A 24942-nucleotide genomic window follows, 5' to 3' on the forward strand; every position below is an offset into this window, starting at 1 on the left:
AGTTTTTTCCCAATTCTCCTTGTGGATTCAAGGCACGACGGGTGAGAAGTTTATCTCTCCATTAGCTCGCGCTTAACCCGTCTTTAGTTACCGAAAACTAAAACGAGACCGTCAAGAAATCAGGCAGCGGCATAACGGTTAAGGCAGCAACAATATTTTTTCATTACAAATAAATTCTGACCATCTGCCACTCAAAATAAATAAATAAATAAATTCTGACATTCCCTAATAATCATGTAATGTCTCAAGTACAATACCCTTTGGAGAAAGATATACACCATGTTCATGAGATGTAAAGAAGACACCCACTTTAAATTATGGATTTAGGAGAGGGCACCCAAGTAAAAGGTCTAGGCAATCTTTCTAAATATCAGTTGTTGCAGGAAAATTTTGATGAAAGTAGTGTTGGGGGTTCCACGTGAAAGCAAAAATAGTCCCACATCGAAAAAGTCAATAGATGTGGATTTGCTTATAAGGGATGGACACCCCCCTCTAACGGCTAGCTTTTAGGGGTGAGTTCTACCCTGTTAAGAGTCCCTACAAGTGGTATCAGAGCTAGGGCGTGATAAACCCGGTTCTCTTCCGAGGGTGGGAATGTCCCTCGGGAAAGATCTCAGTAACCCAATAATACCTGCGAGGACGGAATAATCCCTCAGGGTAGATCTCGTAGTTCCCACGTTGCACCCGCATGGATGGGCGAGATTGTCCGTGTTGCTTCCACGTGGAGGGGGAGATTGTTGGGGGTTCCACGTGAAAGCAAAAATAATCCCACATCGGAAAAGTCAATGGATGTGGATTTGCTTATAAGGGATGGGCACCCCCCTCTAACAGCTAGCTTTTAGGGGTGAGTTCTACCCTGTTAAGAGTCCCTATAAGTAGATGATGAACAAGGGCCAGGTGAATTGCACTGTAATATCTTGCTACGGTTACATAGATATAAATAAATTTTAACTACTTTTATGTCAATCAACAACATAATTTGGAGCTACTGCTAAAATCCTTCTCTCCGTGGAAGATGATCTCCTTGCTTCTTCGCCTTCTTGAGCTTCTGTTGTACTCTTTCCATCATCTATAACTATCAGATGCCCTTCCCTTTGAATCAACCTCTGTATTTCAAGGAACTTGTATGGTTAGAATTTTATTTTTTTTGGTCTTTTTATCAGATTATAATGAAATAGATGTGCTTGCTTTGTTGATATGTTTACCTCTATGATGGCCCTGATACATTTAATCTCTTCCACAACCTCCTCGGAGGAACTGTAGACTCCTTGGGCATTCTGCTGCTCCACATACCACACTATCAAATCCTCTTGTTTCATACCTGCCAACCTACTTCCTGCACATTTGGACAAGCCCATCAGAATAAGTAGTTTGTATGTGTTGATGGCTTAAGGCCTAAAAATCAGCTCCAAGTGCGTGCCAAGAACTCTAAAAAGGTGGGTTTTCTGGAATTACTAATTGTTTTTTTTATGGAATTACTAATTGTTAATATATAAACATCAGTGTGGGGGGGTGCACGGCGTGGGTGAGGTTGGGATCATACGTTTCCGTGATTTTATAGGATTTCTACAGAAATTCCCAACTGAAACAGAAATGTTTCAGTGTGGCAACCGAGACCGAAACCGAATTTTAAAACCTTGTCCGATTGTAGTGGAGGGAGTATTTATGAATAGGAACACTTGCAGAGAAGTTATAAAAGACTTATCTTGACTAAATGAACTAATGACCTAAATATTTTAAAGGAGATGTCAAGCACAATAATTGTGAAAGGCGGCTCAAAGAATGTTATGGGTCGGGCAGAAAGATAGAATCCAGGTCTGTGGACTTTAGCAATAATAGTTTTGTTCACACAAAAAAAGGTTTATATGCATCATCTGCATGGGTATATACACCAGATTGATAAACTAAGCATCATTGACAGCTATCTGATGATATTCCCTAAAAAAGAGTATGGGTGGAATACCATCTTGCATTACAGCTTCCTCATGCTGCCGAAGGCGCATAACTAGAGCCTGAGTAACTCTCTGGAAATGCTCCTCAGTTATGACCAGTTTCTTCTTCTGTCGACTCCCGGACTCATCTCTAGCTTCTGTAAAAACAATGGAAAATAGCGGTGTCTGCTCTTGTTAGAAAGGTTTATCATCAACCTTGTATAATAAAATATAGGATTTATGTTCCACCTCCATTTTCTGAAACTGGTTCAGGAGCATCGCCTTGATCAGGACCTCTGTTATCATCGCCACCTGGTTCTTGAAAATCAGAGAGATCAATCTCGCTAGACTCAACACTGCAAAATAAAAGAAACAATAAATTATAAAATTATATAGATTTGAGAGAGGTGCAAACTGATTGGAATACATTGAAATTCTTCTTGCCTGATTATGGATGTTTTTAGCAATCTCACTGCTACACGGACATGGGCTGGCCGAACCTGTTGGACCACAAAAATCTATTAAATAAAAGGGTTACAAATAAATAACTACACTGGCTAATAATCTCTTCAATGCCATCCAATCACTCAAGGCTTAAACATTAATCTCAGCACCCCAATGATACTCTAGTTTTAGTTAACAACAAATAGCTCAGATTTAAAACACAAGAATAAATGGGTACATGTATCTTTATATTATATTCAAAGAATAAATATGCATTTGGTAAATGCAAGCACGTATAGAAGTAGGCTGAACATACCACAACCTCCAAGTGACTTCGCGCAATGGCTTCCGAGAGCCTGACCAAAGCCTCCAACTGTCTAACTGTCATTCTATATGCAACTCTACTGCCAGGAGTTGCATCACCTCTGCGAAGAGCTACATATGAATCCACCAACACTTTTCTGGCTTCTAAGCTTAGCTGAGGAAAGTTAAAAAGCTTTTAACAGGTGGAAAGAATAGATCTTTCCAAAAGAAAATAACGCTCAATTAGAGAGAAATTGGACAACGTACCTTGGGCTTAAGAGTTTTGGCATATGCAATGTAACGTTTGAGTTGTGCGGTGGTGAATGCGGGGGTTAGCGCATCTTCACGCTTCTGATGAACTCTCACAATGTGGTGGGCAATATGGTAATCCGTTTGATCATCCGGCTCATCAATCATAACGTAAACCAGATCAAACCTTGAAAGGATGGCAGGAGGGAGGGCCACATTGTACTGGGAAAAAAAAGACATAAGATCATTTTCCATGATTTAATCCCAAATTCATAGTTCAGGACTTTTTTCCTGTTTTTCTCAGGAGATTTGAACTTCCGTGCCAGGCTCTTGAGGCCTTCTACAAAGACACATGAGTTCAATGACCCCCACTTTTCAATAAAAAAACTGAGGCTCCATTTCTCTCGACGTAAAATTTGTTTTATGTTGTAAAAATGGATATAAAACAAATTTTGTGTCCATTCCTACGTCGAAAGAAATGGAGCCTGAATGATTAATATCAATTACAGGAGGATAAATATATGTGTGATTTTCGGTGTTGAGAATTTTAACCTTGAGTGGTTTTGATTTGTCATAGCGCCCACCGGTGGGGTTTGCGGCTGCCAAAATGGATGTTCTTGCATTTAGTGTGGCTTGTATACCTGCTTTTGTGATGCTTATGGTCTGTTGTTCCATGGCTTCATGAATGGCAACCTATGTGTTCAGAAAAGGAGTCAGATTTCCAAAAAGGCAACTAGAAGAAAATGCAAATGGTGGGATAAGGGGGGGAAATACCTGGTCTCTGATGTCCATTTTATCAAATTCATCAATGCAACATACACCATTATCAGCGAGCATGAGAGCACCAGCCTGCAAATAGATGCAATGATGTTCATGCAATATAAGAATCAATTCGATTTTAATAAAGCTCCACAGCTGATATCTTGATATCATAAACAAAGCAAATAACTACTCTAATTCTCTCATATGGGAGGAATTTACAGCATCAAATTAACAAAACAAGAAAACTGCATACATGTTGGAAAGTGTCTCTCATGTGTGAAGAAATTATCATAAGTTGTAGATGTAGAAGTCCCATATAAAAGTAAGAAGACAACAGCCTCCATTACAAGTGACCAAAATACAAATGCAAAGATGATCCATTCAAAGTTTAAGAACAAGCCCATAATTAAGCAAAGATGAACAGAGAATAAGGTAATTGATCAAAATCCAATAGTAGGCCTAAGACCACCAAAATTATGCTAAAGTCAATAATTTTCCCTGTAGATCTCTTTTCCACACAAAAAAAAACATAAATTAGTCATTATGTGTGTGTGTGTGTGTGTGTGTGTGTGTGTGTGTTTTACTTAATTTCTGGATAAAATCTAATATTTGACAAAGGATAAGTAAATTGTAATAAGGGGAGTCCTTAGGGAAGTAAAGAGTCTAAAGTTGTATAGTTCTGAAATTGGTATTCTAGATTTTCTTGGACAGCAACATGTAATAAAGGGCGGCCCAGTGCACGAGGCCCCGCCATTGCGGGTTCTAGGGAGGAGGGCTAGATGTACGCAGCCTTACCCCTGCTTTGCAGAAAGGCTGTTTACGTAGACTCGAACCCGTGACCACTATGTCACAATGGAGCAACCTTACCGTTGCGCCAAGGCTCGCCCTCTACAGCAACATGTAATGCGTAATACGCGTATTCATTTTTATTTTTTGGATATTCTAAAATAGAACTATGTCTTTATTTACATTAATATAAGGGCTGAAAATCTTATACCAACGGTAATGATTAAACTACAATTTTTAAGGTGTGGGTGTATACATACATAGACATATACATGTTGATATATAATTATATTTATATGAAGATTTGATTAGCTTTTTAAGGTGTGTGCATTATGCCATTAACCTTTAGGGTCTTGAGATCATGTTTTGATCAAAGTCCTGCTGCTTTATATCTCTCTAACATTGTTGGTGAAAATCTATTGGATTGTGTGATTGTTCAATTCTCAAGCAATTTTTCTATTTCTTTTTCTTTTGGATTTCTAGAAGTTTACTGGCATCAAAACCATATGTAGTTTGTTTCTACCTAAGTGCGACAAAGATGTCCTTCAAAAATCTGAATAAGAGATGACATCACTTGTGAAGATGAAAAACATGGGAAAAGTTTGAAAGGGGAAATACAATGGGAATGAGTTCCACAAAAAGAATTTGGGAAACAAGTCATTTTTTCTTGCTTCCAGCATTCCTTTTATACTTTAATCATCACTTCCAGAATTATTTGATTTTCAAGTTTTGTTTTCGCTCTGTTCTGAGCCCTCAGTGCCATGCCCTTCATTTAATGTATCATTTCACATGCCTGCTTCCCCACTGATAATTACACTGTGGAAGACCCATATAGTTAAGCTCCATTTCCGCTACCAGTATTAAAGTTATGTCGGCAATTTTTCAGAGAATAGAATAGCACCATACCTCGATACAGAACTCTCCAGTTTCTGGCTCTTTGGCAACAGTGGCTGTCAACCCTGCCGCAGAGGAGGATTTTCCAGATGTATAGACAGATCGCGGTACAAGGCTTGCAGTATACCTGCAAAATAGATAGCCCGTCACTAAAAAACATAATAGTCAGCCTTAGTTTCAGCGTCAAACAGAACCTTAGGGCTGTTTGGATACATGGATTTTAGAATCCAAGTTTTAGTTTGAAAGCGGTGTAAAATTCTGGAGTTTGCAATCTATTATCTTGGATTTTAAGTAAGAAATCTCAGGATAGAGGAGAGATTTCTAAAACCTGGAAACTCGGGACGATCTCCTACTCTATCGCTCGACGGAAAGAAAGCGAGAAATCAGAAAACAACGGACGGTCTCCTTCTCTCGTCTCCCATCCAGGATTTTGACGAAATCCAAGGATTTAAAATATTGATATGCAAACGGCCCCCTGTTGTCTACAACAGGTGAACACTATTACATAAGGTGCAATGGGTTGAATAAGACAACGCCTAGCTCCTAAGGCTTAGCTTTATACTGAAATACCACCGCTTAAATGATGGGGATGAATTACATAGTTGGGGAAAACTAACTGAATGTTGAGATTTACATACTTAAGGAACTGAGACTTTGCACAGCTAGGATCTCCAACGATGCAAACATTGATATCCCCTCTTAAGTTGATGCCTTCATGAGTGACCTTATGTACACCACCCAATAGCATAAGCAAGATAGCCCGTTTGATTTCCTGGTGACCAAAAACAGTGGGGCCGATGCTATCAACAATCCTGTTGAAAAAATCAGGAGTATTCCTCATCCTCTGTATCTCGTCCAGCTCCTCTGACTGCCAAAATAAGATTACAAAGCATAAATAATCAATTCCAAAGGACAATGGAAACAGGTGTGCATGGACCTGGTATATAATTTAGACGTTGTTAAAGAAGTCCATTTAAAATCGGCAAACACTTATGAAGGGATGACTATAAAACATGAAATTTTTTCTTATGAATGATGGAAAAACAAGCAGTCTATTGAAAGTAACACCACCAACAAATTTTATGGTACTAATGGCATTGAATCTTACAAGGGCTAACAGTAACTGATCAGCAAAAGCATTTATATGAATTAATATAAATAGCCATAATGTGAACGGTGATAGAAAAAGAACTGCCATTGGTAACAACAGTACTTCTAATATAAATCTGAGAAGATTTTGAATTATCTCAGGAAAGTAAACACAGTATAGTGAAAATAATAACACAAGCACAACCTGGTAAATTACAAAAAATATAGCAATAGTCTCATCAAGTAATTACTGTGAAAGCATGACCAATGCTCCCTGAACCTACCGTGAACTGTTGCTTATCTTCATCATCAGCATCATTCTTCCTGTTTCGAAAGTCGCTATCTGTTCTACCATTAGACACCTGAAAACATACTGTATTATAAGTGACCCTTGGAAAGAACCAAATAAGAAATTGGAGGAACTACTCTCAACTGGAACCAGAACTGACCTGCACAGAATTTGCAATGAATGCAAGACGATAGGAGAGGTCTCTCACTCCCAATGCTCGAAGGCCCCTAACACCTTCATTCCCACTACCAGCATTCTGCCGCTGAGACCCTTCTCGTCGGCATTCTGATCTCTCACCAGGTGAAGCCAATGCCATTATGTCAGGGATGACAACCACAGTGCCTGTGAAGATGACCCTGTAAAAGTCAAAACAGAAAAATAAGAAAATAACGGTCTGAGACCAAATTAACATTCGTAAATTGAACCATATGACTAACTAGCTAGCTGTTGGGTGTTTGGGTAGGAAAAAGCAATGCCCAAGTTGATGAAACGACAATAAAATTATTGGAAAAACAAATTTTTATATTTACAAAAGGCATTGCTCTTACGTGTCGCCAGCTCTAGCTTGCTCTACTATCTCATGACGGAGGATGACATCCAATGACCGGGGAAGAGATCCAGCAGGTATCTCTTTTGAGGTCTCCTGCATCCGGACCCTCTGCCAGTCGGCAAATTTGCTTTCTTGCCGAAGTAATGCCCAATTGTTCCGATTTGCGCATGTTGAATTGGAACAAATTACAGGCTGTAATCATTACAAAATAAACCAATAGGAAAAAATAAATAAATCCAAATGCTTGCAATACTGAAGGATGAACACAAAAGAAGAATTTCTATCTGTAATGTGAGCGATGGAATTATTATATACCTTATGCGCAAACCAAATAACCAACAGGAAAAAATTAGTTACATACAATATGGCTGTGACAACAATTAATCAATAAATCCAAACGATTGCAATAATGAAGGATGAATGCAAATGAAGAATTTCTATTTGTAATGTGAGGGATGGAACTATCATATACCTTATGTGCAAATCAACATTCAAGTAACAAGTTAATATGCTCAAGTGTATCTGCTATCTTTAGGCGCTATATGGTGTTTTCTATCAGTAACTGAAATTGTAGTGTGAATTCCATTATGTGCAATGCAAACATCCACTCCGTGCTAAACTAACCACATCAATATATATATATATATATATATATATATATATATATATATATATATATAGAGAGAGAGAGAGAGAGAGAGAATAGAGTTCCTAAGGTGTCACCTCATATAGCTTATATGAGGTGGCGCTTAAAAACATAAGGGGCCCACTTTGTTTGGATGATCCAAAGCATTCATTTGATAGGCCCTCACATAGATAGGGTGTGCCCAAAAAATTAACTTCATAGGATCATCCTAACCCTTCCATTTGTGGAGGTTGAAATGGATGGGTATAAAACTCCATAAATCTACCCATTTTTAACCTCCATAAATGGAAGGGTTAGGATGATCCTATGGACCTGATTTTTTATAGGCACCGTATCCATCTAAGGGCCTTTCAAATGATATATATATATATATATATATATATGAGAAAACTGTTGGTGCGCTTAAGCTCGCCATTTTTTTGGTGCGCTTAAGTTGTTATAACACCTCCCATTCGTTTAAATGTTTGGGTCCCTCTGGGTGGGTCTTGCTTAAGCGCACCAATGGGAGGCGTTATAACAACTTAAGCGCACCAAAAAAATGGTGCGCTTAAGCTCACCAACAGTTCTCTCTCTCTCTCTCTCTCTCTCTCTCTCTCTCTCTCTCTCTCTCTCTCTCTCTCTCTCTCTCTATATATATATATATATATATATATATATATATATATATATATATATATATGAGGAAAGTGTTGGTGAGCTTAAGCTCACCAAACTTATGGTGAGCTTAAGCGCCCCAATCACATGGGTCCCACATTTTCTCTGGTGATCCAAACCATTCATTTGCAAGGCCCTATCATAGATAGGGCGTGTACCAAAAATCAGCTCCATAGGATCATCCTAACCCCTCCATTTGTGGAGGACAAAAATGGGCAGATTGTGGACAAATAATGTCTGTCCATTTTGACCTCCACAAATGGATGGGTTAGGATGATCCTATGGAGCTGATTTTTGGTACACACCCTATCTATGATAGGGCCTTGCAAATGAATGGTTTGGATCACCGCAGAAAATGTGGGACCCATGTGATTGGGGCGCTTAAGCTCACCATAAGTTTGGTGAGCTTAAGCTCACCAACACTTTCCTCATATATATATATATATATATATATATATATATATATATATATATATATATGAGGAAAGTGTTGGTGAGCTTAAGCTCACCAAACTTATGGTGAGCTTAAGCGCCCCAATCATATATATATATGAGGAAAGTGTTGGTGAGCTTAAGCTCACCAAACTTATGGTGAGCTTAAGCGCCCCAATCACATGGGTCCCACATTTTCTGCGGTGATCCAAACCATTCATTTGCAAGGCCCTATCATAGATAGGGTGTGTACCAAAAATCAGCTCCATAGGATCATCCTAACCCCTCCATTTGTGGAGGACAAAAATGAGCAGATTTGTGGACAAATAATGTATGTCCATTTTGACCTCCACAAATGGATGGGTTAGGATGATCCTATGAAGCTGATTTTTGGTACACACCCCATCTATGTAAGGGCCTTTCAAATGAATGCTTTGGATCATCCTAACAAAGTAGGCCCCAATGTGATTAGGTGCTTAAGCTCACCAACACTTTCCTTAATATATATATATATATATATATATATATATATATATATATATATAGAGGAAAGTGAAGCTACACCGCCGGTGTAGCTAACTTAGCTACACCGCCGGCTTAAAATACAATGGGCCCACATTGTTTTGGTGATCTAAAGAATTCATTTGATTGGCCCTCACATAGATAGGGTGTCCACCAAAAATCAGCTCCATAGGATCATCCCAACCCTACGATTTGTGGAGGCAAAAAGGAACGTGTAAAAACCTTCACAAATTTGCCCATTTTTGCCTCCACAATTTGAAGGGTTGGGATGATCCTATGGAGCTCACCGGCGGTGTAGCTTCACTTTCCTCATATATATATATATATATATATATATATATATATATATATATATATATATATATATATATATATATAGAGAGAGAGAGAGAGAGAGAGAACTGTTGGTGAGCTTAAGCGCACCACATGTATATGTGTGTGTGTGTATATATATATATATATACACACATATAAAATTTGATCTTCACATGGAGATTCTATAGAGATCAACAATTTTTCAAATTGTCTTTTAACATGAATTCATTCATGATATTAGAAGATAGTCATTTAGAAAAGTTAATACCTTAAAACAAGTAAATATTTCCATATATATTTGGATTTATTGTATTCCACCCCACCTCAGTATATTTGAATTGCTGCTCAACATTCTTGATGACCCCTCCACACTCCAAGCACTTGAAGGTCCCCTGAAGAAGCTCCGGCCGTACCTCACTTGTCCGAGTGACAACCCCCGTCACTGAAACTAGTTTCCCGATTTCCGACGTCGACAGCTCCCTCAATCTGAAACAGGACCAACTCAATTCATAGAACGAAATTGAAAAAAAAAAAAAAAAAAAAAACTAAATTCCTTCAAATGGAAAACTCAATTGGTAACGAAATGAGAAAACCCTACAATTAGGGTTCACTCACCCCTTCAACAGAGGGATGTTATACAAAGCGACATTTATGAATTCATTCAAATGGAAAACTCAAATTGTAACCAAATGAGAAAACCCTACAATTAGGGTTAACTCACCTCTTCAAGAGAGGGATGTTATAGAAAGCAACATTTATGAATTCCATCAAATGGAAAACCTAAATTGCAACCAAATGAAGAAAAAAAACCTAAAATTAGGGTTAACTCACCCCTTCAACAGAGGGATGTTACACAAAGTGACATTTATGAATTCATTCAAATGGAAAACTCAAATTGTAACCAATGAAAAAGGAAAACTCAAATTGTAACCAATGAAAAAACCCTAAAATTAGGGTTCACTCACCTCTTCAACAGAGGGATGTTATGGAAAGCAACATTTATGAATTCCTTCAAATGGAAAACCTAAATTGTAACCAAATGGAAAAAAAAAAAAAAAAAACCCTAAAATTAGGGTTAAGTTACCTCTTCAAGAGAGGGATGTTATAGAAAGCAACATTTATATCTTTGTTAGGGTTATCATCGGTGATGACCGTCGGCCTCTGCTCCATCACAAATCGCTTACAAGCGTTCTTCAAATAAGGCTCGAATCTGCAGAAATCAAATCTTAGATTTAAACTTTGTTCTTTCAAGGCATCATGAAACTAAAAATGGATCAAGTATTCGGAGATTTTACTCTGACCTTAAAAATTCCTCTGAAATGGCTTTCTGGAGCTTGTCGTTGAAGCGAATAATGTGCGAGAAATCAATGAACATTGTTGTTGATTCCTTCGATTGCATGGTCTCTAACTCGGATTCGTAGAATAGCTCGCGGGAGTTCGGATCTAGTCTGAATCTGAAAGAGAGATTGAGTGAGGAACTCTATTAAAAAAACCCTAAATCCCTAACCCTAACCCTAAAAGAGAGAGAGAGAGAGAGAGAGAGAGAGAGAGAGAGACCTTTTAAGAAAATCCAGGAAGCTGTTTTCGACGCGAACAGCATCGTCATCGACGAAAAACCCACCAAAAGGGTCCATTTTTTTTTTTCCCTCTTCTTGCTGTGTTTCGTATGCCGTCTGGAAAAATGGTGCTCTCTATTGCCTGTGGTATTTTTGGCGGCAAAATAAAGGGCGGGAACGATTTCCCGCCATAATCTTAACGTGTTCTAGGGTAGTGCTAGGCTGGGCCGGGATTCTCTATTTTTAACTTATTCTTTGTTTTGAAAGAGCCCAAGCCCATCTAACTATTGTAGTGGTCCATGACCTTGCATAAATCTAGCCCGGCCCGGTACAAACATGAGCCTTTTACATCTTTTAGTTATACATGCCACCATTTTTGCATGAGGGCCATGCGGCAAACATTCTATGGTGATTGTTATTCTTGATCTCATGGATTAACAAAAGATCCAATGGGCCCGCGTTGGTCTCACACAGACGATTCTAACCATTCGATCATGAGCTACAGATGACAATGGTAAGAATTTCTTTTAATTGGTAACCTTGAGAAGTCCCTTTTCATTATTAATGGGCTAGGATCATCCGATTGGAATGGAAGTGCCAAGCCCACATGGAGACTTGCCATATCTGACAAGACAATTCCATGAAGTCAAGACTCTGTAGATAAAAACTCTAATCCCTTTTCAAAATGTCTCTTTAAGATATTAGACACTGAGAACTACAGTAGAACCTTATACCAAATGCAGATTGAGATTGGGAAGAAGAACAGAGTGAACAATCAAGTCCATGATAGCCATTTGATACATCCAACTCGAGTGGGTTAAATCTATGGGCCTGTTTGGATAGGTGGATTTTACAATCTAGGATTTAGCTTCAAATCCAATGATTAAGGCAATGTTTGATAAGTGGGGTCATTCATTCGATCCAACATCTGTGAAGGTTAATATTATGCACTCCTTATATAGGATGTATTGGCCATTGTCGCGATATTTCCTTGTTAACATATAAATAATGACACCGTAGCGAGTTGGCAACCGAGTATGGAACCAGCAAATAGCCTCTTCGCTTGTTAGACCTTTAAGGCCCAGTGCATATATAAGTAGATATCCGGAGCCATGTTGGGCTTTAAGCCTCACATCTGTGAATTGGGCCTATTACGTCAATGGTTGCGGTCACCAAATACATGTCATTCTGAAATGAAGAAGTTTAGAGGGTGAGATTGGTGTATGTACCAGAAGAAAAATATTTTTAAGCTCTTGATTTTTGCATGCCTCAATCTTTTGAATGAGATCACAAGTTGGGCATCGGACCTTATGATGGTCCATCACTAAGTAACTTTATGTTTTACAGCTGATTGGGTTAGAAACTATCCAAGTTTCATGCTTAGCATGGAGAGGTAGGGCCCACCTTGCATCTCCAATGGCCCTACGAAAATTAAAAGCACTGTTTCCCACCCTGCATCTCATTGTCCAACAAAAAGCCAAACCATTATTAGGGGCCTTAAATTAAATAGAAAGCTTAATTAAGAAGGGAAAATGATATTAACACTCCTCGCTTTGATAATTTAGTTCTGGGTTAGGTTAGTGTTGAGGCCTTTAAGAACCCGAGTCTGGCTTGAAACCGACATCTTCCTCTTAATTCTTAATTTTATGAATAATGATATGGAAACCGATTTGGGGACGAGAGTGAAACCGCACAAACAGCCTCTTCGCACCTTTGAAATTATGTTCCTCTATTTTGGGCTTTTTGTTCTTTAAAATGACAAAACTATCCCTCACATGCCACACGGCATGTGGGGATTTGATCAGTTCGTCTCTCAGTTCCGCTCCCGGTCTCCGTAGCAGTACTTGCGATTTATTGAGACCTTAGCCCAATATCTAATTTTTTGTGTTTTTTATCCTAGGCCGACCCGAATGCAACCTGAACCGATTTGAAAAATCGAGTTAGACTGGTTGGGTTAGGGTTGAGAGATTTAAGGGCGGGTTGGGTTAGGGTTGACCCTCCTCAAGTAGACGTTGAGGTCGAGGTAATGCTACCTTAGGTTTTTTAGAGGTGGCCTCAACCTTATCTCCAACCTGTCCGGAGTTGCAACCCACTCACAAACAAGAGAGAGAGAAAGAGAGATGTTTTGCTTTTTATGTGGCATTCGAGACAGCAAATGCTCTGTCGCATTCCAGACAGCAAATGCCACCAACATTCTTCCTCATGAGGCTTCTTTTCTTTCATTTTAAAGATCTTAGCCAAGCCGTACCAGTGATAGTTTGACACGTGGAATGTTTTTTAGGTCATGTGCAATCAAATCGAGACTGACCTATAAAAGTTTGTAGTTGTGTGACCAGCATAGCCGGCACTAAACCGACTTGATAAAGACATGGGACTTCCATGCTCATCTCCTTCAACTACTAATACTCTCTCTTCAAGTATGCTATACCAACTTCAACTTCAACTAGGAATACACATTTCCGTTTCTTGTTGGAGAATTGCCTGAGGGCTCTGTTCACTTCTTTTCCCTGGTGTTGTTTTCCCTGACAAGACCTTGACAAGACAGAATTTTTGTGTTCACTTCTTTTCCAGGGAAAATATTATTAGATGTGGAATTTCTTATTTAAAAGCTGAAAATGACATGGAAATTGACTTTTTTCCTATTACTCGATATTTGGTTTCCGATTAAATCTATCGGAAAGAGGCTTTCCAAGAAAAACAAAGCCTCGTCCTTGACAGTTTCCCTGGATTCCTTTTCCTTCTACTATGTCACCTAGAAAGAAAGGAAAACGAAATCCTTTCCTTTCCTTTCCAGGGAAAAGAAGTGAACAGAGCCTAAGAGTAGTAGTGGAATGGAAGTAGTCAACAGGGAGGAGACAAGTTGTGGACTCTCCTCGTACTTAACCATAGAATATTGGTAAGCAAGGTTTTAAATTTCGGACTGAAATTTCAGAGGACCGTTCCGAAATTGCAGAAATTTTGACAAAATTTTTGATAAAATATTAGTTTTTTATTCCTTTAGGGCCCGTTTGGATGCAGAGAATATTTTGATTTGGATTTCTCACATTTGCAGCCATTTCTACATTGTAATTCGGATCCGATCAAATTCTAGGATTTCCAATTGAGCGACTGACAGTGAAAATTTTCAGATTTCCAAATAAGCTGTGCAAATAAGAAATTGGAAATCCATAGATCTGGGAGTTTCCTTCACCCTCTTTGCTCCTCAACCTCTCCCCTCCATAGGAAGTACCCCCTTCCCTCTCTCTCTCTCTCCCTCAACATGAGCTGTCGGATCTATTCATTTTGTATTCAAAACTCAATTACAAATCCAAATAAATATATGAGGTATCCAAACTGGCCCTTATGGAATTTCAGCTAATTTCGGTAATTTCAGCCGAAATTTTGGCCCAAAAAAATGACATTTCGAGCGCCTTTAGCGAATTTTGGGATTTCGGCTAAAATTTTGGTTTCATGAGGAGTAAAAATTTAAAACCTTGGTGGTAAGTGGCGTTGGGTTTCAACCTCGTAGAATAGTGGTGGAGTAGTGGCAAGAGTGTCATTCTAAGTATCAATCCCATGAAATTCCAAGCAAAAACCACCTGTATCTTGGAAACCTGAGTCGCGTCCGATACGTGAATTTGTAATGTGACATCATTATACTACTTGTAATAGGAGTGTCTAGGGGTGGTGGATGACTAGACTACTCTTCTACACTAGAGAGGGGTGTCACAAGTCCAAAAAAAGGGGCGAATATATCATTTCCTAACAACATTTGTATCTATACATATGGGATTTTGCTAGGCAATTTTTCCGAAAACTACATCGAGCCTCACCTTTTTCTTTTGTTTTTTGAATGCCAAAAGGAACGAAGGACATTATTTCGTGTCTCAATTTTGCTTGAAAAAACCACTTTAGACGAATTAAATAAGACAAAATCTGATAGAAAGTGGTCATAGCAATTGGATACGAATCATAAGGTTTGAAATTATTTCAGACAGTGATCCAGACAAAGCCACAAATTGCGACTGAGGGCATCCATGTACAAAAATACCCTTCATATTTTTGTTCGTTAATGTCAATTCACGAGGGGTAACTTCATAACTTTTAAAAATTCTACTCAATACCGCAGACAACAATTTATTTTTCCATCTCCCCTCTTAATAGGGGTGAAACTTGGGTCGCGCTCGATATGAACCGAACGGATTCAACCCGATTTTGGCTCGAGTTGGTTTGGCATTTCCTGGGGTTTGGTTGGGAAAGAGCAACCCGATTTAATTTAATTTCAGGTTGGGTTAGGGTTGAGGCCTTGGCAACCCAACCCGTCCGACCGTCCCGAACCCAACTCCATCGTCTAATTTTTCTTGATTTTCTTTGGGTTACTATATTTTTCTGTTTGGCCCAAGGTAAACCAACCTGACCGATTTCGGGTTATGGTTGAGAGTTCAAAGGCAGAGGCAGGTTGGGTTGGGGTTGACCATCCTTAACCCGAGGCTCGTGTTGGGTTTGGTTAGGGTTGAGGGATTGCTATTGGGTTAGGGTTGGCCTAGACCCAATCCAACCCGACCCAAGTTGCACCCTTACCTCCTATGCTTCTTTTCAGCTTACCTTCCCTAACCCTGAGCCTTACTTGTGTATAAAGTAAGTAGGTCCTAGGATATTCCGTTGGACAGACTGATTGGAAATGAATCGTGGTCCTAATTCAAGAAGTAAAATCCAAAAAGCATTTTGAAAAGGATCCCACCTAGAAGAGATTAGAACGGATTGCAACCAAGACATACGTGGATCCCATCCGAAGTGGGTACATTAACATCCCTAATCTAGAGAGAAGATGAAGAAGAAAGAAAAGGACGAGACGGTCTGATTTGAATGTTTTTAAGGATTTTAAGGAGATTTAAAAAATATCCCAAACCTACCCTTGCCCTAAAGTATGGTTACATGAAAATTCTAAGGGCATTTTAGTAAAATTTCAACTCGCGGACAATGTACTATTCTCGGGTTGAGGCTCAAGTTGGGTCGGATTAGGGTTGAAGTAATACTACCTTGGATTGGTCTAGGGTTGGCCTCAATCTGACTCAACGAGCCCAAGTTGCACCCTTAATTATACACCTTGAGCAAGCGATGATGAAACCGGCATCAAGTAAGATGTCTCTAAGCAATTTTTTTTTTTTTACAGGCTTTAGTCTTGTGAATGAGATTTCCGTAAGGAGCATGGACCTATGTGGTCATCTGATGAGTTCTGACCACTAATCATGGATGTTTTTGGTCATCTACGAAGGCCCTGTTCGTTTTGGAGTCTGAGAATTGATTTTGAGTCCAAAATTGATTACTTGACTCAAAATTAAACACAATTTTGATTCTAATAATCAGTCTTGGACTAAAGAAATAAAGCTCGGACTGAATCATCATAACATCAGCATTGCCACACATGGATGAGGTCCACACTGACCCAAGTAGGGCTGGCTAAAGGGATAATGCCAACCACGCCCACTTGATTGAGAAGAAGAAAAAGAAAAGAAAAAACCCGTTGGCATGCTTGAGTAACAGAAGAGTACAAAAGCACAAAGTTAGATCAGAATCGTTAAAGATCTTGTCCAGGATGCCTATGTACTTGAAGAAGAATAGACAAATGTTGCTTACACTAGAAACACGAGTTTGAATGTGATAGATTATTCTGGTGTATGTGATATCACAAGAATATTGATTAAATTAAGACACTCCACTCCTTAGTGCTTAATAATAAGGTTTTAATGGATATTACAATTTCCACCATGCTCACTAGTATCTATAACCAATGAAGGTAGTGGTTAAGACAACAGGGTGTGCCATTATAAAAAAGGGCTGTCCCTATATATTGTTAGAGCAGAATAAGATGGGAGGAAAGAAATAATATTGGCTTTTGTGTGACAAGAGGCACCCAGAAGAGCCAATTAGCCACATGGGGTTTATCACTTTATTGAAAGAGAAAGATAATGGAGTTAGGTCCCTAGAAAGGCTCCTTGATTTATGAAAGCTACATGATTCCACCCCTCACGTCAACCATTCTTATACCTACCCTTTCCTATCTCTTATTATCAGCTCCATCCAAGATACAGACAAATCATTCAACTAATTAATATAAGGGCGATGATATTTTCACCCCGCCTGCAGTACGCATTCGCCCCCTCTTAACGTAATTTGACGTCAAAAAGTATTAAAGTTGCCCACTGTTCACGTTGTAAGGGAGGGCGAATGCGTACTGCAGAGTGGTGAAAATATCATCTCCCTTAATATAAATGCAAGTACATGATACGTGGGGTCCAGTTATTCATTTTTATTTTGTAAATAATTGCGGGGAAATGATATATTCTCCTTTAATTTTACTTGGGACAGCCCCTTCTAAGAATTACAACTACTCTTTTACATTGGCGTGTGTTGTTGGGTGGGGGGTGGGGGGCAAATATATCATTTTCCCAAAAATGAGCCATGATTATGATGGATCCCCACCACATCATCGCCGTTGGATTGTGACTGACTGGTGATGGGACTGGCGAACAACCTTCCTTGGTTGTATTAGTCACATGAACAACAAAAATCAAAGCTTTACCTTCTCTTGGACCATCCAATTATGAAGGGTTCAACTGGAATGTGCTAGACTTGTGGTTGGATTGTGCATCGTATTCTGAATCCAGTGCTTTGTTTTTAAAGATAGAATGAACAGAATCAAGGCAGATTTAAAGAGGAAATGTCAGTTTCCCGTTGCAGGAGTTGGTATTCCGTTTGCACCTTAGTTGGAATGAAATTTTATTGGAAATTGGGAATTGGGATAGAAATCAGAATAAGATACAAATTCCAAATCCAGATTCCGGCGATCCGAACGCAGCCCTAGAGTTTCAGCAGAAGGAATGGCTGCTCTCCAACAAAAAGTCCATTAAGTAGATGGGGGTTAAGATGAGATTTTATAGGGTCCGTGCATATGAAGTCTAGTATTTTTTCAAAAAGTACTCTGGGGCTCACTTTGTAGAATGATCCAGACCATTCATTTGTTGGGCTCCAATATAAAATAGGTTAATTGTAACCTGTAAAACATTTACATAGGATGATCCTAAACTTCCCATCCATAGAGGGATTGCACATTATAAAAACCTTTTCTCAGGGTTACTATCATCCTTTGTAGATGATTTATGGGGTACAGCCTACTTATGTTGTGGGGTTTGGATCATCCTACAAAATGGGTCACAGCATATAAAATCTGGGTTAAGATAGTTCAATTAAGAGTGGGGACTTTCAGTTTCATTCTAAAAGATCGGATTGAGAGTTCATTTATTCTATGTTCATTAGGGAGCTACTACTTACCGATGTTACTGTGTGTAACAAGCAACCGTTACTCACCGCCACGCTTCAAATCAAGGAAAGTGCCTCAGGTCGGCTCAGCCGTTCCTTATCATTCCTTCATCCGTCCCTTACGTAAGTGGGCTCCCTTTCTGCATCATCTTTTAGTCATTAGGGCGAGTGCTCATTTACTGCCAATTGTTTTCTCCGAATGCTATGAGACTCCCATGGGCTGGAAAAGGGATTAGATAGGTGGACAATTTAGAACGTCGTGAGACAGTTCGGTTCTATCGACCGTTGGTGTTAAAGGGAGAACTGCGAGGAGCAACTTGAACGCTTTTTGACGTCAAATCACGTTATGAGAGAGAAGGGGGGGGAGGAATGCCTAGAGGAGAGTGAAAATATCATCACCCTTATAAAATTGTCCAATGGATCGGATTTAATGATTCTTTGTAATAGATTTTACACACAAATCTACAAAAAGAACACATAGAACTTCTCCCCCCCCCCCCCCCCCCCAAAAAAAAAAAAACAAAAAAAAAACAAAAAACAAAAAACCTCAATGAGAAGAAGCACAAGTTGAGGGTTGGAACCCTAACCTCCCCCTTCTAATATCAAACTCCCACATGAAATTCTGCTGCAATATATTCCCAATAGTCGAAATCCCAGGCCAAGAACCCGACAAAATCCCAATACACTTCACCCCCGGAGCCACGTCAATCACATAACTCTTCACCATCGGCTCAAACCGAGCCGAGCCGCTAAAATGAACCACAAGCCTCGGAATCACTCCTTCCCTATACGCCAACGTGGAATTAAAACAAAACTCAAATGGCTTAACCTCCACCTTAACCAATCCCCTCAACGGCTCGCTCAGAGCCGAAAACACGGCTCGGTAAGCCGGCTCGGCTAGCACGGTCAAGCTCGTACCCGAATCCAAAATCACCCCTCCTTGAGAACTTACATTCCAAACCACTCGTGGGATCCTCAGCATTTCCCCTCCCACTGAGATTCCTATCACGTGCACCGCGTAAAACGGCTCGAGCTTTTTATCAATCACCAGCTTCGTGTATCGCGGCCTGGAGCCTGAGCCGCCCCCGAATATGAGGAAATTGGAGGCATTTTTAGGGCTGAGGTGGTCTACTAGGCAGTAAGAAAATTTGCCTTTAAATTTCTCTGTGGCTTTTACTGCGAAAGAGGTTGGGCTGTGGCCCAAGCCGAGGACCCCATCGGCTTCGCGGAAGCTGGAGCCGACTGAAGCCGAGCTGCAGCCGATGACTATGCCTTTGAATTTTCTTCTTTTTCCTGTTGAGGTCATCACAGTGGCCGACTCGTTTGCAAAGAAGCCCCGAGTTGTCGACCCGTCCGCGTACCTGTTGGAATCATCCAAACACAACACTGATTATTACCAGAAATCTCATACCGAGTTTTGACTCGGATGAATCTCTCTCTCTCTATAATAAAGTCCACAATTCTACCCATAAAAATAAAAAAAAGGTCCACAATAACTGCCAGTCTAATCTGTACCTGTATCTCTCAAATTAAAGACTTTGACCAAGGAAGCCATGAAAACATGAATTGACCAAAATAACCTTATCATGGAGCTATCTACCGAAATTATATGGTGGCCGCCCTTTACATGGGCGGAGATAAAGGTAGAAGTCAAAAAATGGGATTTGACCTGGATCAAAAATCAAAGGGGAGGATTTTTTCTCTCTCTCAGCCCTTGTTGTTTGACGGTCGGCCACCATATAAAAACTCAGACAGACCAGACTATATGATGGTCCAAACCGTCCATGTGATAGATCACATCATAAATAGGTTGTGCCTAAAAATTCATTTCTACAGGATGAGCCCAACTCTCCCATCCATAAAGGAACTGCATATTATGGAAACCTCTATAGATTGGAGGGCCACGATCATCCTATGTAAATGATTTTTGGGCATAACCTATTTATGTTGTGTTCCATCACATGGACGGTTTGGATCATCCTCTAATGTGGTCAATATGGGCTTACACTGCAATTATTACCTAAAAGCCACTTGGAAGACAAGCCCTTGTCAGGGAGCTTCCTAACACTGCAATTATTTAGCACTGAATTAATGAGAGGAGCGCCCCATTTTTAATGAAAAAGCCCACATAGCAGGAATAAAATGTCAAATATACCCTTATATAAAAACACACAGCAACATTGGGTTTGTTAGGACCTTCCTAACAAAACAGGCAGACATTGCTGCCATTTCAAAGACAGCATCAATGTTGGGTACGTAGTGTTTATACGGGAAATGTTATTTCCACCCCTTTTTGTTTGTAGTTTCGTGAATTAAAGTCATTTTCAAGAAAAGACGAGAGAAATGTTGATATGTTTAGGATTAGTCTAACTAAAGCGGAAATATCATTTTCCTACGTACAAATACATATATAATGACTTCACATGAGACTATTTTCGTTTAATGAACGTAGGGTACTGATGTTGGCTTTTGATAATTGCACTAAATTAACTTCTCTTTTATTATTTAAACAGCTGTCAAAGGTTATTAATTACAGTTCCCAAAATCTCTCAACCCAGTTATGGCAGAAAAGATAAGCCACATCCTTGCAATTTTTACAATTTGGTAGTGTAAATATCAGTAGCCCGGGAACTGATATCCCCAGTATCATTTGATAATGTCACTAATCAGTTTGTTTGATACTCGAGCTTTTTTGAAAGGAAGATGATATTTTCACCCCCTGCGCCTCTTTTTAATGTGATTTGACATCAAAAAGTTTAAAGTCACGTTATAAGGGCACGGGGTGAAAATACCATCGCCCTTTTGTAATTGCAATATTCTCTAGCAACTTATTAAAAAAAGGGATAATTACATTTACACCCCCTCTAGTTTCTTACGTATCCACCTCCACCCCTATAGTTCAAAACGTGACAAATACACTACTGTAGTTTCAATTTGTTTAAGGTTTGCCCCCTCAGCTGAAGATTCGTCCTTAGATTGAAGGGTTACGATAATCCGATGGAGCTGATTTTTTGGGCACACCCTATCTATGTCAGGACCCATCAAATGAACGCTTTGGATCATCCAAATAATGTGGGCCCATACCCGAATCCAAACATTACCAAAAAATCATCCAAATAATGTGGGCCCACATTGTTTGGATGATCCAAAGCGTTCATTTGATGGGCCCTGACATAGATAGGGTGTGCCCAAAAAATCAGCTCCATCGGATCATCCTAACCCTTCAATCTATGGACGACCTTCGGCTGAGGGAGCTTACCTTAAACAAGTTGAAACTACAGGGGTGTATTTGTCACATTTTAAACTATAGGGGTGGAAGTGGATGTGTAAGAAACTAGAGGAGGTGTAAATGTAATTTTCCCTTAAAAAAATGAAGAAAGTAGTGTTATTATCAGAACATGGTAGTGCCCATATTAATGCCCTAAATTGCTCCGAAGTCCGAACTAAGTACATTTTAGGCTATGTAGCCATTCAGAGCCAGTTAAACGAGGGAAATAATCAGAGTTGATTTTTTCACCCCCATTGTAGGATAACACGCCCCACTTTTTGACGTCAAATCAAGTTACAAGGAGGCGCATTATCCTCAAGGGGTAAAAAAATTATTCATTAAATAGAACCGAGTTGACTCAGTAATAAATAACCCGGAGATTAAAAGAAGACGTACTTGTAGTCATAAGCACATGGACTCGTCCGAGTCGGACAGGTTGTCAGAGAAAACGGGAGCGAAGTTCTACACATTTCCGATGAACACTCAATTGGATTAAAAGAAGAAGACTCGTTAGGGTAAAAGACCCTTCGCCGGAGAACTTGATGCCCTCGCCGGAGATTCATACAATTTCGGCACCGGTACCGGCAATTCATCCACGTCAGATCACTACCCGTATCGGCGACGAGAAGAAATTTCTGAGCCGGAGTTCCGACTCGGAATCGGACGAAGTACTGACCGGTGCCGGAATAAGCTCCGGAAGATATCGGCATTGCGAAGGAGGAATCATTGCTGGAAATCTCAGTTGTCTTTCTTCTCCGGCCGAGCATTTCTGAAATCATATGCTTTCGGAGATCGTCGGTTTTGATAAGATCTTGAACTTGTTCTAGACGAGTTTTGGGTCTGAGGAGGAGCTCCGGTTCGTGTCTGTGTATCAGCTCGAACCGGATTAAGCTTGATGGGTTCTCGCAGGATGTGGGAATTACGAAAAACCCACCAAGGAAAAGGAAGATTGATAGTAATGGGGACATTGTTTGGGGAGTTCTGATAGAATGGGGTTTTCTTATGAAGAAGAAGAAGGGGAAAAGGGTATTGGTGATTTATTTGAGGGTATTTTTTTGGCATATGGTTTAGCTGCCGAGATGGAATTTCGGGTTGCAGTTACTGCTGCAGATGTTATTGTTGTTGTTGTTGTTATTGTTGGTGCTGTTACAGCCGTGAGCCTGTCTATATGTAGGCTTGACTTCAAAGGGACGCGTTTTCTTTTGCCTTATTTAGAGCCCTGTTATTGGATAATATCTTTTGTTTGATAGGTAAGATGGGTTTTGGCGGGGACCCCTACTGGTAAATTATAATGTGAATGATATTACAATCCGCATACAAAATACTAACCTTATCACAAGAATAGGGATATAGACTATGAGAACAAAGACAGGACTATCCTTAGAATCAATATCTAAGGCCAAGTGGAAGCAGAAAGTATCTCTAGAGCCACTAACAATTAAGGGTGTCTATCATCCTCCGAACCAACTCCTAGCTATCTGGCTTTTTCGTATATTCTAGTGGTTCTTTCTACTCACCTCTTGCCGTACTTCGATTTCGTTACCTTCAGTGGGAGATTTAGTATTTTTGGGAGACTGGATCTCATAGTTTCTAGTTCCTTTCAATCGTACAGCCTTTGAGCCAATACAGGCCTCTTCTAAATCTTCTAAAACAAAGCATGGATTTTGCAAGATGATATCTGTGTGCTTAATAATATCTTTAGAGAACGAATATGCTAATTAGTAGTGACATCAACTCTTCTACTCCACACAGAAGTTCGTATATGCAATCGAGACCGTTGATCCTGTAACGCATCATGAGATTAGCCCGCATGGCCTTGGTCCCATGCCGAACGTACATCTTAAGCTTAAGATAAAGAACTACAAAAATAAACGGTTTAGATTTTGTTAGCAGGACTATAAAGAGGCTTGATGGATCAAGAAGCATCACTCGGATCAAGGTTTTCACAGAGCGGATCCTAATCACAAAAACTTGGCACAAACAGGGCCGAAAGTGTGTCTGTTAGGAAGGAGCCAAACAGACCTTGCCTTTTCCAGTATTTTCCTTTTACTTTGTCAAGCCTTTTGTTACGTGGTCTCTCAATCTCTCAATCTGTATCCGCTTCAATCTCCACCTTCTATAGGAATTGGTATCTTTCTGGGCCCACAATAGAGATGGTCCATGGTCTAGAAAACTAGCCTGGATCAATAATTAATTGGTTAAAACAAAATAGCCAATGATTCACATTGGGAGGAAATATTTTCCATTTTTAAGTCATTTGTATACAGCCAAGATTTTTGTAGGGAAATGTTATCCACACTACTGTATTTTGATGAGGGCACTCCTCACTTAATTAAAAGTACGGTATGCCTCACCATAGGATGATCTAAACCGTCCATTAGATGGGCCACAGCCTAAATAGGTTGTGTCCCAAAAATCATTTCCATAGGTTGATCCTAACCCTCCGATCTATATAGGGTTACGATCAACACTCTAACATTCTGATCGGAGGGTTAGGATCAACCTATGGAAATGCTTTTTGGGGCACAACCTATTTAGGCTGTGGCCCATCTAATGGACGGTTTAGATCATCCTATGGTGCGGGCCAAACCGTACTTTTAATAAAGTGAGGAGTGTCCTCATCAAAATACAGTGGTGCGGATAACATTTCCCTTTTTGTATATCTATTTGGAGTTTTTGTAGGGCGTCCGCACACGTAGGCGTTAGTATTTTATTAAGAAAAATATAATGAGGCCTAAAGGTTATATTATCATAAACGTATTTATTTAGGGAAATGATATCAGCACTGCAGTATTTTAATAACATACGCCAAGCATTTTTGTCATTTAGTATTTAAAGGGCTTGTAAGAGCTTTTTGATACAGTTCAATTAAAAAAGAACGGACAAACTGAGTTAGTGCAATTATCAAAACATAGTGGTGCCAATATCAGTAGCCTTGATTTATAGCTATTAA

General features: G+C 39.6%; 2 protein-coding genes across 2 annotated transcripts; both read right to left on the bottom strand.

The window, feature by feature from the left end:
- Positions 1-880: 880 nt before the first annotated feature.
- MCM6 (minichromosome maintenance (MCM2/3/5) family protein) lies at positions 881-11644 on the bottom strand. Its single transcript, XM_077393433.1, has 18 exons — positions 11424-11644; positions 11168-11320; positions 10951-11076; positions 10190-10352; positions 7296-7489; positions 6908-7103; positions 6743-6820; positions 6008-6237; positions 5382-5496; positions 3702-3776; positions 3480-3620; positions 2946-3149; positions 2692-2853; positions 2376-2431; positions 2181-2287; positions 1964-2089; positions 1206-1336; positions 881-1106 (listed from the first exon to the last, which is right to left on the bottom strand). Exons 1-18 carry the CDS (start codon positions 11498-11500, stop codon positions 963-965), a joined length of 2478 nt encoding a protein of 825 aa, XP_077249548.1. The 5' UTR covers positions 11501-11644; the 3' UTR covers positions 881-962.
- Positions 11645-19227: 7583 nt separating this feature from the next.
- Positions 19228-23141, bottom strand: LOC143889259 (aspartic proteinase NANA, chloroplast-like). Its single transcript, XM_077393434.1, has 2 exons — positions 22386-23141; positions 19228-20082 (listed from the first exon to the last, which is right to left on the bottom strand). The coding sequence occupies exons 1-2, from the start codon at positions 22955-22957 to the stop codon at positions 19269-19271; spliced, it is 1386 nt and encodes a 461-aa protein (XP_077249549.1). The 5' UTR covers positions 22958-23141; the 3' UTR covers positions 19228-19268.
- Between the last annotated feature and the right edge of the window lie 1801 nt (positions 23142-24942).

Source organism: Tasmannia lanceolata, unplaced genomic scaffold (assembly GCF_043159265.1).
Source record: "Tasmannia lanceolata isolate RefF3 unplaced genomic scaffold, GAP_Taslan_0.1 ptg000013l, whole genome shotgun sequence".
NCBI lineage: Eukaryota > Viridiplantae > Streptophyta > Magnoliopsida > Canellales > Winteraceae > Tasmannia > Tasmannia lanceolata.